Source organism: Musa acuminata, chromosome BXJ2-8 (genome assembly GCF_036884655.1).
Source record: "Musa acuminata AAA Group cultivar baxijiao chromosome BXJ2-8, Cavendish_Baxijiao_AAA, whole genome shotgun sequence".
In the NCBI taxonomy this organism is placed as follows: domain Eukaryota; kingdom Viridiplantae; phylum Streptophyta; class Magnoliopsida; order Zingiberales; family Musaceae; genus Musa; species Musa acuminata.
In genome coordinates, this window is record NC_088345.1 from 2553329 (window position 1) to 2564357 (window position 11029).

The 11029-nt window shown below is 45.7% G+C and overlaps 2 protein-coding genes across 2 annotated transcripts; one reads left to right on the plus strand and one right to left on the minus strand.

Annotated features, from left to right (window-relative positions):
* The first annotated feature begins 321 nt into the window (after positions 1-321).
* LOC135618643 (uncharacterized) lies at positions 322-4283 on the plus strand. The gene is made up of 3 exons (XM_065119703.1): positions 322-498; positions 611-748; positions 3996-4283. The coding sequence occupies exons 1-3, from the start codon at positions 408-410 to the stop codon at positions 4010-4012; spliced, it is 246 nt and encodes an 81-aa protein (XP_064975775.1). The 5' UTR covers positions 322-407; the 3' UTR covers positions 4013-4283.
* A 523-nt stretch (positions 4284-4806) lies between these two features.
* On the minus strand, positions 4807-9659 carry LOC103993940 (LRR receptor-like serine/threonine-protein kinase GSO1). The gene is made up of 2 exons (XM_009414182.3): positions 5456-9659; positions 4807-5356 (listed from the first exon to the last, which is right to left on the minus strand). The coding sequence occupies exons 1-2, from the start codon at positions 8781-8783 to the stop codon at positions 4962-4964; spliced, it is 3723 nt and encodes a 1240-aa protein (XP_009412457.2). The 5' UTR covers positions 8784-9659; the 3' UTR covers positions 4807-4961.
* Positions 9660-11029: the final 1370 nt, after the last annotated feature.

Below are 11029 nucleotides of genomic sequence, written 5' to 3' on the forward strand. Positions count from 1 at the left end.
CATGGCGATGATCCGCTGACGAATCTTCCCTTGATCTCCCACCTCTTTTGATCGACTCCGTGCGTTAGGTTTGGCTTGATAGCGTCAAGCGAATAAATCACGTGATCATCACGTGACACGAGATGGAGTATTTAAGTAGTTTTGTATAATATCATATAGATCCCTGTCAAACCAAGATCCAAATACTTTGATTACAAGGGCTTATATGCAAATAGAATACCCAATATTATGATCCGGGTTTCGATTACCATCCGGTTGCCCGAATCCGCTAAGGAGGGGCCCGAGATCCGCGACAAAAGGACAGAGGGTTCGATCTTGATCGCTCTGCCTCACTTCGTTTCCAAAGGCGGCGAGTGAGAGAGGGGTCGAGCACCGGACGAGGAGGAGGAAGAAGAAGGAGAGAATAGATGCCGGCCACAGCGACGGTGATTGGAGCCCTTCTGGGGTTAAGCACGCAGATGTACTCCAACGCCCTCCGCAAGCTTCCCTACATGCGCCGTACGTTTCTGCCCTTTCTTTGTCTTTACATCGATCCCTAATTCCTCATCCTCCTCTTCGATTTGATCTCGTCGTACTCGATGGTTCAATCGGTCGGTCTTCCTTATTGCAGATCCATGGGAGCACGTGCTGGGGATGGGGCTGGGGGCCATCTTCGTTACCCAGCTCGTAAAGTACGACGAGAAGCTCAAGGAGGACCTCGACAAGATGCTTGATAAGGCCAAGGCTGCCAACGAACGCAGATACTTCGGTTCGACCCTTTCCTCGTTTCTCCTTCTTCCTTTCTCTCCCCTCTTTCTGTTGTTTTTCGCTCAGCCACCAATTTGGCCGTATGTATCTGCTACGGCTGACTCTGAAAACCTAATTCCGATCTTACTGCTCATTCTGCTTAATGGCAGTGGATGTAAGAGATTGGGGGCGCCATGTCACTTGAATGTTTGTGAGAAAGAGCGACTTTGTGGAAGATGGTGAGGAAAATGTTGATCATTAGATATGAATTGGAATTGGCGGATGATCTCGGATGACTAGGTTTGGTAATATGGCATTTGATGGAAGATCGTTTACTGTCCAGTTATTGAAAGGCAAAGAATGTGAATGCTTATTTACCAATTAGCCATGTGCATATTTAGCATGATGATACCTTAAAACCTAATCTAGTTGTTGCACTCTTGTAATACTACTGAATATAGAGAATGTGGCTCTTTTCATGAACCCTGTTTTGAGGGTTTTTAGAACAAAGAGTTTGTGGAAGATGGACTGGGAAATATTATCTAAAATGAGGTAGTATTTTTTTAGGCTACCAGAAGATTGTGATGGTAACATAGCATGCAATTGAAGAAGACCAAGTATGTTCACTCGTTGATGGTCAAATTTTGTAAACGTGACATATATGTTGCATACATGCAGAATTCATATGCACGGAAGGATTTTAGGCAAAGAAGTATGAGGAAATGTCATATGAATTGAAGAAGATTTGGAGAACCTGTAGAACTTCCTCAATTTTTTGTTAAAGCAGTTACTTAGATTTTTGACAGAATTATTGTCCCCTTGCATGTTTCTTAGCTCAATATGACATGAAACTGACCTAGGAGCTTGTTCATTACATTTGCAATGACTATAGGATTCTTGCTTTTTATTGAATGGATAGCATAAAAAAACTGTATGATTGTCCTCCAATTTTTTGATGGTAGATGCTGACAATTTGTTTCAATCAAGTTCTTGTTTTGTCACAAACTCTTTTTTCTCTCCTAGTTTCTTGCTATCCCATCATGACACTTTAAGTTTTTTTTTTCTGGTTGAAGCTTATCGATTCATATTGGTTTCTTAATTCTTTATGAAGTCAAGTTAATCAAATATCATCCTCATTGTAGCACATTTTACAACTTGACATTTAATTGATGCAGATTTTGCATATAATTTGAAATTCTTAGTTTGCAGTTCTTGCAATTTCCTAGTTCACATAGGAAAATATTCATGAAATAATTTCCTAAGCTGTTGTTCTGGCCTAGTGGATCTGCTGGACTTCTGTTAGCATGTGGTTTCTGCAGCTGCTCCATTGTGTAGACTAAACAGTTTGTCAATGCACATAAAAATGAAAAATGTATATGTCAATTGTGATTGTAGATAGGACTAATGAAGTATGTTTGATTTTCACCATCATAACTAAATAAATCATTGGACATATTTATACATTTTTGATAAATCACCCTGAGCATTCTTTTCTCCGTTTTTTTTTTGGTTATCTGACCGAACTATCTTGCTGGAGTATGATGATGGTGTTTTTGTGCTTAGTAGGTTATCCTAAGAAAAACATGTGAGTTCAACATTCTTTGGTTTTAGCTATCTTTTAGTTATTTAGCATGTATTCTGTCCTTACAAAATTCAAATGGATGATTGATTAATTAAATGAAGAAAACAATATTAGGTTAGTATCTGTGATGAAAGAATCATTATGGTTGCTCTCAAGAATTTCTATAAACATTCTTTCGGGAACAAAGACCTAATTTGTCCATAAATTTTTGGTTGGTTCGGGTAGCAAAAACTCTAATAACTAACAACAACAACAAGAGAAACACTGGGACTAATTTGTATAATATATTCAACGGATACCACACTTTGATGTATAATATAATACATCATTTAAATGCCACATATTCCATGCTTGTATTCCATTATTATGAATACATTTTATAGAGTATAATTGCTGGCCTAAGTAAGTTTGGAGCAACCCCTTCAAAGTTAGTACGGAGCAAGATGAAGTCCAAAGGATACTAGTTTACCTTTTTTTTTAATTAGACAGAGACAGGTTTACTATAGAAGTCTTACAAGGTAATTGCTTAAGCCAAAAATAATTCATATATGAATCGGAAGAGGGTAACATGTTTCTGAATTGGTACAGTCATATCTTACTAATCTTTAAGCTTCTTTAGAAAGGACAACAGGTATTTAGAACAATCCATTAGGTCCAAAAGTTGCTAAAGATAAGGAATATTTGAAAACTATTCCTTTCTGTTTATTGGATTTTTTATTTTTTCTGTTATTTTTGGACTGATTTTCATTTGACTTCTTGATAACTATTGTAGGAAATCTTTATAATCCTTTTTAGGTTTATAAATTAAGATGTAGCAGAATCACCATAAAGGTCTAGTATAACAAGTATTCTTGTCATTCTTATTCATGCTTTTAGAATTCTAGTCTCATTTTTAATAACTTTTCTTTCTCTTCTGTATATTTATTTAAGAGCATGTGAGCCTGCAGGGGTCATGTTTGGAGACTTATTGTTTCTTTTATAAATTAAGTTAATGAACAACATCCATTTTCACTTTCTTTGTATTTTTTGGAAGGTCTATTCTCCTAGTCTTGGACATTTTTTCTTTTTTAAACAGTTTACCTAATGATAGTTGAGTAGCAAAATCTTTCATTTCTTTCTTGTTCTTCCTTGGGTGGTCTATTCTCTTTCCATGATTGAGTGAGCATAGTTTGCAAAACCGGCATTTGGGATTACAAGGTCTATCTTTATTTTCTATGGCCTTCTTTGCTGTTTTGAGTGGTAAACTGAAGATAGGCATATCTCTCAGCAATAGCTGTGGGATTCAGAGTGAAATAATTATGACATTGAAAAATGTGCTAATTCTTGAAAAGAACATTAGTGTTGGGCTTCTGTAAATAACAAGAAGTTGGTGGCTGATATATATGTAGCTTTTTCGGACTTCCGCCAATTACAGATTCACCTGTACTTGTTTTACTTGCCCTTAGGGGAAGGGGGACGAAAGTAATATTCCACTGACCTAAATTCAATGGTCCCACAGGTGAATCATTATTTTTTGTTAATTTTGCTGGTTGAAACAGTAAATTTAGACCATTGGTTGGATAATTTTCGACCATTGTATGCATCAATCACTTTGACAATCGGTTTGCAGTTTATAGACTGTGAATACTCATTGATTTTTGTTGTTTTTGGCTTTTATTCATTAAATTTATTGTTTTTTATTTTGTAGATGATGCGGATGATTAACTCTTTGAGTATTACAACATGTCAAGTGCTTCATCTGCCTGCTTGGAGTCTTTTATGAGGGTTTTATTTCTATCAATATATGCTTTTAAGTTGTGTCTTGAAAGTTGTTTGGAATAAGTTTTGCAGCATTTTCTGGCCAGACAGTTAAGCTGGAAGATTATTATTTCTCCCAAGAAATTTCACTTTCCTGATACTGAAGGTGTGTGTTGATTTCTACCAATTAATTGTACTTTTGCACAAATTCTGACGGATATATGAACCTTTTCTTCCATCGTGATGCCACCTTTGTTAGACCTTCACATTTTTCTTACTGTCACTTATCACTAGAGAATTGTGTATATGGGTGTTTGAGTCTGTGTTTTGCTGATAAATCTTGCGCATTGTATGATTACTATGCTCCATCAATTTCCTGCATTCGCATTTCCAAACCCCCAAGCGTTTCTATGTAATGTGTTACTGCAGAGTGTGCATTTTCTGCCATGTATCATGCAGCATGAGAGTGAGCCTTTCAGATAACAATAAGAAAAGCATGAACTCAAAGCATAAGACTCTTATTAATAGGGAGTTTGGATAAAATTCAGGTGTTCTATCATTATTAGTAAGAAGTATTTTTCATGATTTGAATCTGCTCATCCAATTCGCAAATGAATAATCTTTATCGCTTGTACTGTGTCTGACGTGCTGTGGATATCAAACTACTTAAGATGCTGTCACTTGAATTATATCTAAAGTCGATTTACATATTGTCATTCCGTTGTAGTATTTTAATCATCTGACTCAACTTAATAATCGTCTTTCCAATGTTGTTTCTTATTTAGGATCTTTTGACAATCACCAAAATCTCACAAGGAATACTGAGATTGAATCTGCTTAGCGTATGGGCTTTGTTCAGAGCCAACTTTACAAACACAAAACCACTGTTCATCATCTGATCTAAGACTGTCCAAGCTCAAGTATATCTTTTTCTCCGCGTGTTATATGGTGCGACTTTCTTTCCAGAGCTCATCCGAGGCATTCTCAGAGAAATGTGCAGCAGCAGATCGGCCACCTTCCGCGAGCTCGGCCGCTCCGCAGGCGCCGTCCTCGTGCACTGCAAAGCCACGTCGAGCACTTCGAACATGGACGACTGCTCGTGCCGTGCCAGTGGCTTCAGAGCATGATCCAGCAACTCCTCCCGCTCCGCTGTTGACGACGACGTCATCCGAGCCCGCACCCACCTCACCATATCCATGTCTCCTTCGAAGGTCCGATCCGTCGGCATCAACCCGCTCACGAGCTCCATCAGCACTATCCCCATGCTGTATACATCGCTCTTCTCCGTCGCCTTCAGGAAGTAAGCATACTCTGAACACAATGGCAGCACCAAGATTTTTTTAGTCGATGGATACAACGATAACGTAGATATATCAATCTTGAATGCTTGGTTGCAAGTACGGGACGTGCCTGGAGCAACGTAGCCGTAGGATCCGGCGAAGCAGCTGCCAGACTCGGTGTTGCCGGTCGAATCGCTCCCGCGACTCTCCGCGACCGCCTTGGCCAGCCCGAAGTCGCCCAGGTGAGCCTCCATGTCGCCGTCGAGCAGCACGTTGCCGGACTTGATGTCCCTGTGAAGTATGATCGGCACACAGTCATGGTGCAGGTACTCCACCCCCTTGGCGAGGCCGATCGCGATTCTCAGCCTGGCCTCCCAACTCAGCTCCCGCTTCCTCTTCTGGCTCGCCCCGGGCTTGTGCAGCCAGTCCCACAGGCTACCCTTCTCCATGTACTCGTATATCAGCAGATGCTCGCCGTGGTTGCTGCTTAGGCATCCCAACAGGTTTGCTAGATGCCGATGCCTGATCCGGCCGAGTGTTTTGACCTCCCTCACGAAGCTATTTTCCTGCAGCATCAAGTTTTCCCTGTTATTATGCAGGATCTTCTTCACGGCTACGGTCTCGCCGGTCGGGAATTCGGCTCTGTAGACGATCCCCGACCCGCCAGAACCGATGGCGAACTCGTCGCTCAGGTTGCACGTCGCCTCCATGATCGCTTCCCATGTAAGCTCTCGCCTGATGGAGCCTTTGGTGATCAGTTGTCGATGCCCGATCGGCGAAGATGCGCGATTGACTCCGCTCGATCTCTTCGTGTACCACCTTCTGATCCATGTCACAGCTGCAACCAGTAGGAGAACGATCACCAGCGCCCCGACGACAGAGACCACGGCTACCGCTGCAGAGCTCAACGTCGAGCGTCGTTTGGTGGAACTCGCAATGCCGCATGGCTGGAGAGGCCGGCCGCAGAGTGCACGATTGGCCGCAAACGACTGCGGTGGCCATCGAGAGAATCGCCCATCCAATTTCCCTTGCAGGTCATTGTGCGAGAGATCGAGAGTCACCAAGCTGCTCATTTCACCGATTTGTCGCGGGACTTCGCCGGTCAGCGAGTTGTGCGACAGGTTCAGATCTTCGAGCTTCATCAGCGACGCGAGCGACAGCGGGATTCCCCCGCTGAGGTCGTTGAAGCTGAGGTCCAGCGCACTCTGCAGGTCCCGCAGTTGTCCGAGCTCGACCGGGATTGACCCCGAGAACAGATTCTGCGATAGCCGGAGCTCGTACAGCTTGCTTAGCCTTCCTATGGATGCAGGGATTGCCCCGGAGAACTGGTTGTGGGCCAAGTTTAGCACATTGAGAGAAGCAAGCTTGCCGACCTCAGGAGAAAGCGAGCCATTCAACGAGTTATCGTCAAGCGAGACCTTCAATAAATTGGAGCAATCGAAGAGCTCGACAGGAAGAGGCCCAGAGAAGCTGTTCGACGACAGTACGAGCTCCCCTAGCTGCTGCAAGCTCCCGATCCACGTCGGGATGACCCCATCGAGCTGGTTCTCACTCAGAATGATGTGGGTCAGCCCCCTGCAAGATGATAGATCCTCCGGTATCGTTCCGGTCAGCGAATTGCCGGATAAGTCGAGGAGCGAGAGGGCGCCGATGCCTCCGAGCACCGGCGGCACTTGGCCGGTCAGCCGGTTGTTCCCGAGCCGAATCCGTTCGAGCATCGGAGAATTCCCCAGTTGCGCCGGAATCTCCTGGTCGAACGAGTTGTTGGTGAGATCGAAGGACAGGAGCGAGCTCGATCCGCACAGCGGAAGAATGCTTCCGTTGAGCCGGTTGTTGGATAAGTTCACCCTCGTAATATTCCGGCACTCGAACATCTCGTCGGGAATGCCTCCATCGAGTGAATTGTTGTAAAGCATGAACTGCTCAAGCGAGCGCAAGAGCCCAAACGTCGCCGGAATTCCTCCTGTGAGCCGGTTGTCGGCCAAGTCGAGAACCGTGAGCCGCCGACAATTGCCCATCGACGCAGGGATCTCGCCGGAGAGGTTATTCTGCCTCAGGTGCAGGAAGCTCAGCTGCGTCAGCTCGCCGATCCTCGCCGGGATGCTGCCGGAGAACTGGTTCCCGAAGAAATCCATCATCCTTAATCTCGAACAGTTCCCGATCGCCGACGGGATCTCGTCAGACAACTGGTTCTCGTAGAGGTAAAGGATCTGCAGTTGCCGCAACCTTCCTATCTCCTCCGGCAGTCGGCCTCGCAACTCATTGTGGTAGAGGGTCAGCGTCTGGAGAATGCTGAGGTTGCCGAACTCGCGAGGAATCGAACCCGTCAAACTGTTGTTGTTGAGCAAGAGATCAGTAAGATTAGTGAGCTCACCGAGTTCGACCGGTATGTCGCCGGTGAAGCTGTTGTTGGCCAAATCCAGTTGCGTCAAGGACCAGCACTGGGCTAAACCGTCCGGGATTGGACCGGAGAAGTTGTTGGTGGACAGGAATAGGTACCCCAGCTTTGTTGCGTTCGGGCAGAGATTCTCCGGCAGGTGGCCGGAGAGCTTGTTGTCGGACAAGACCAGATACTCGAGTTCACTCAGCTGGGCGAGCTCGGCTGGGAATTCTCCTTCGAGCTCGTTCATCGACAAGTCCAGAACGCGAAGGCCGGATAGCTTGCCGAGAGAGCCCGGAATGGTGCCCTTAAGCTGGTTGGACATCAAGTTGAGGTAGGAGAGTAAGCTCAGCTCGCCGAGTCGACTCGGTATTTCGCCTTGGAGCGTGTTGTTTGCCAGGTTGAGGATTTGGAGGTTGGCCAAATTACCGAGCTCCGGGGGGATCGGGCCGTTGAGCTGGTTCTGCTGGAGGACCAGGTTCTGGAGCTGAGTGAGCCGGCCGAGTCGACTCGAGATGGGGCCGGACAGGTTGCAGAGGGCCAAGGCAAGGGTGGTCAGGTTGCGGAGATCACCGAACGAGTCAGGGATCGGCCCCGACAGGCCCGGGTTATCTCCGAGCCGGACGACTCGGAGGCTGTAGAGGAAGCCGAGCGAGAAGGGAATGGTTCCCGAGAGGCGGTTGGAGTACAGGAAGAGAGCGGTCAGAGCCGAGAGGCGCCCGAGTTGGCTCGGGATGGCGCCTGTGAGCCGGTTGGAGGAGAAGTCGAGGGTGGCCAGTCGAATTAGCCGACCGAGGGAGGGGGAGAGGGAGCCGGCCAGGGAGGTCGAGGAGAGGTTGAGCGCCACCACTGCCGAGTCCCGGTCGCAGGCGACTCCGGTCCAAGAGCAGTACTCTTGGTTATCCGAGTTCCAATCGTGGATCACTCGCCGGGGATCTTCCGTGAACGAGTTCTTCACCTCCAAAAGGACTTCCACGTAGTCCACCGAGTCCAAGGATCGACCGAGAGCCAAAGGAGACAGGAAAGAGAACACCAACACTGCTACGACGACCGGTATCATCCTCTGGTACTTGGCCATCTCTCTCTATTAGCAGTGGCGAAGAGGAAGAAGAGTAAAGGATATTGGCTGCACTCACGCATGCATGCATGCATCAGAGCAGGGATGCGGTTGCGTTCTTGATATCACTGCTGAGTGCTGCCTTGGGCTGCGTATGGTGTGGGGGAAATGGAGAGATTAAAGAGGAGAGAAGGAGAGAGTTACGGGTCTCCACAAGCAACCTTTGCAGACGCTATTACTTGAACGGAATATTGATCTCGTCTACATGGACAGGAGAGAAAGAATAGAGAAAGGAGATAGGTAAATCAAGCCAACTAGAGAGAGAGAGAGAGAGAGAGAGAGAGAGAGAGAGAGAGAGAGAGAGAGAGAGAGAGAAGAGGCAGGGAAGAAGATTTGTATTGATCTTGAGAAAATATACATCACAATTTCTCTCAACCTTTTCGTGCTATGCGGCTCTCCCTCGCAGGCCTGATTGATATATGAGGAGCAAGAGGACGAGGTGGACGTAAAGCTCATCTGTAGGCATCGGTCCGTGACAGAGACACATGAGTTGAGAAATGCCTTTGTCAGGGAACTGCAGGACACAACATTGACTTTTTGTTTCTCTAGGAAAGGACCTGCATGTTGACCTGATCGAGGGTTTACATTGCACAACCACAGCTGTTTTAGGTTGGACTTCAGCGATCAATCTATGGGCCAAAAACATTTCAGGTTCAAACACAGCTGACAATGTTTTCAGCAATTCACCATGTTGTTGTCGATCATCCTAACGCATCAAACAAGCCTCCAACTTTCTCTCTTCTGCGTGTTATTGTCTTCTTGTGCATGTCTTCTTCCCTTCTCCTCACTTGCAGATTAAGCAACGCCCTGCAACTTGGTCTTTTGTTGTGGTTCTTCTGCATGTCGTCTTCTCCTCTTTTCCTCGCTCATAATCTCCTCACGCAAACCAATCCGCGTTGCAGTATGATCGAGGTTGAGCCACCGTACACACGGCTGTCTTCCATGTACTCTCATTTCTTCTTTGCAGGTGGGAAGGGAAAGAATGCAGCAACAAGTCAATTACTGCCCGCTGCATATAAGGCTTATGGAGTTTGGACAAGGAAACTTATGCATGGCTTTTGTGATTAGTAAGCCTACAATTTGGCAAACCACCATTGTTTGGATCTGCTAAGGTTTTTCTCTACCACCTCTGTGTGTGGTTCATGCTTGCTCAATGATTGAACACCTTGTGTGCATAACAAGCAACTTTACGTGCCTTGTTCAACATGTGTTTCATCTGTTTCCCATCCCTTGTTCCATCTATAAATGGTTTAAAGCAAAGCCTTGACGCATCCGATGGCTTGGCGAGAATGCCTTCCATGATTGGAGCAAGAGTTATGCCCACTGCCTCTCACCCTCACCTCCACTACTCAGCAATGATCCAAAAGCTGAATGAAACACGTAACAATTTGTTTACTAGTTGATTGATCATAGGATATGGTTGAATCAGCATGAAGATCGATGATGGATGGAGAAGAGAGAGCGAGAGCGAGAGAGAGAGAAAGGGTGAACAGAGCATTCTTTACATATAGCCTTCAGCATCATCAATCACAGCAGAATAAACCTCCAAACTGGACTCTGCATGCACAGGTTTAGACAGTACTGGGAACGAAGAACATGCAGACTCTGAGACAGCTTCATGTCGGTGTCATTGTATGACTTACATGAAACAAGGCAAACAAGATTGTTTTGGCAAGAAATAATTGCTGAAATCACCCACCATATTGTCAAACCAATCAACATCTCAAGGGTTTGACGAGCTTGTAATCTGACAAGGCTTCACACACGAAGTTAGGTGGCCCAGCACTGGATGATACCATGGTCAATGTGCTACCCCACCATAGCTGCTCTTCCAGGATTCAAAGATGAGCTAGCCAAGTCAGGTACCTCTATTGGTGCAGTCATCGTGACCGCGAGGATAGAGAATCTGGTTGTGTGGCAGTAAGTAAACAATCCGTAGAGGTCAGACCAAGAGAAACAACAAGAAATTTAATCTTAGAAATTGGCTTTTCTAGTATTCATCAAGACCGAATCAACCAAAATCTCAAAGAAATCTCCACGTATAGTGTGGCAAGCAGACCATGGAAGTTCTTGTTTCCCCATTCTTGACTTCCGGCAGTCTTCAAACTCACCGGCATCCACTACGTCCACACAGTAGGACAGGCCGAAGCCAAACTTTAGCCGAGTCACATGTGAAGAGCTCTCTATGTACTTTGGCAGGAATCAGC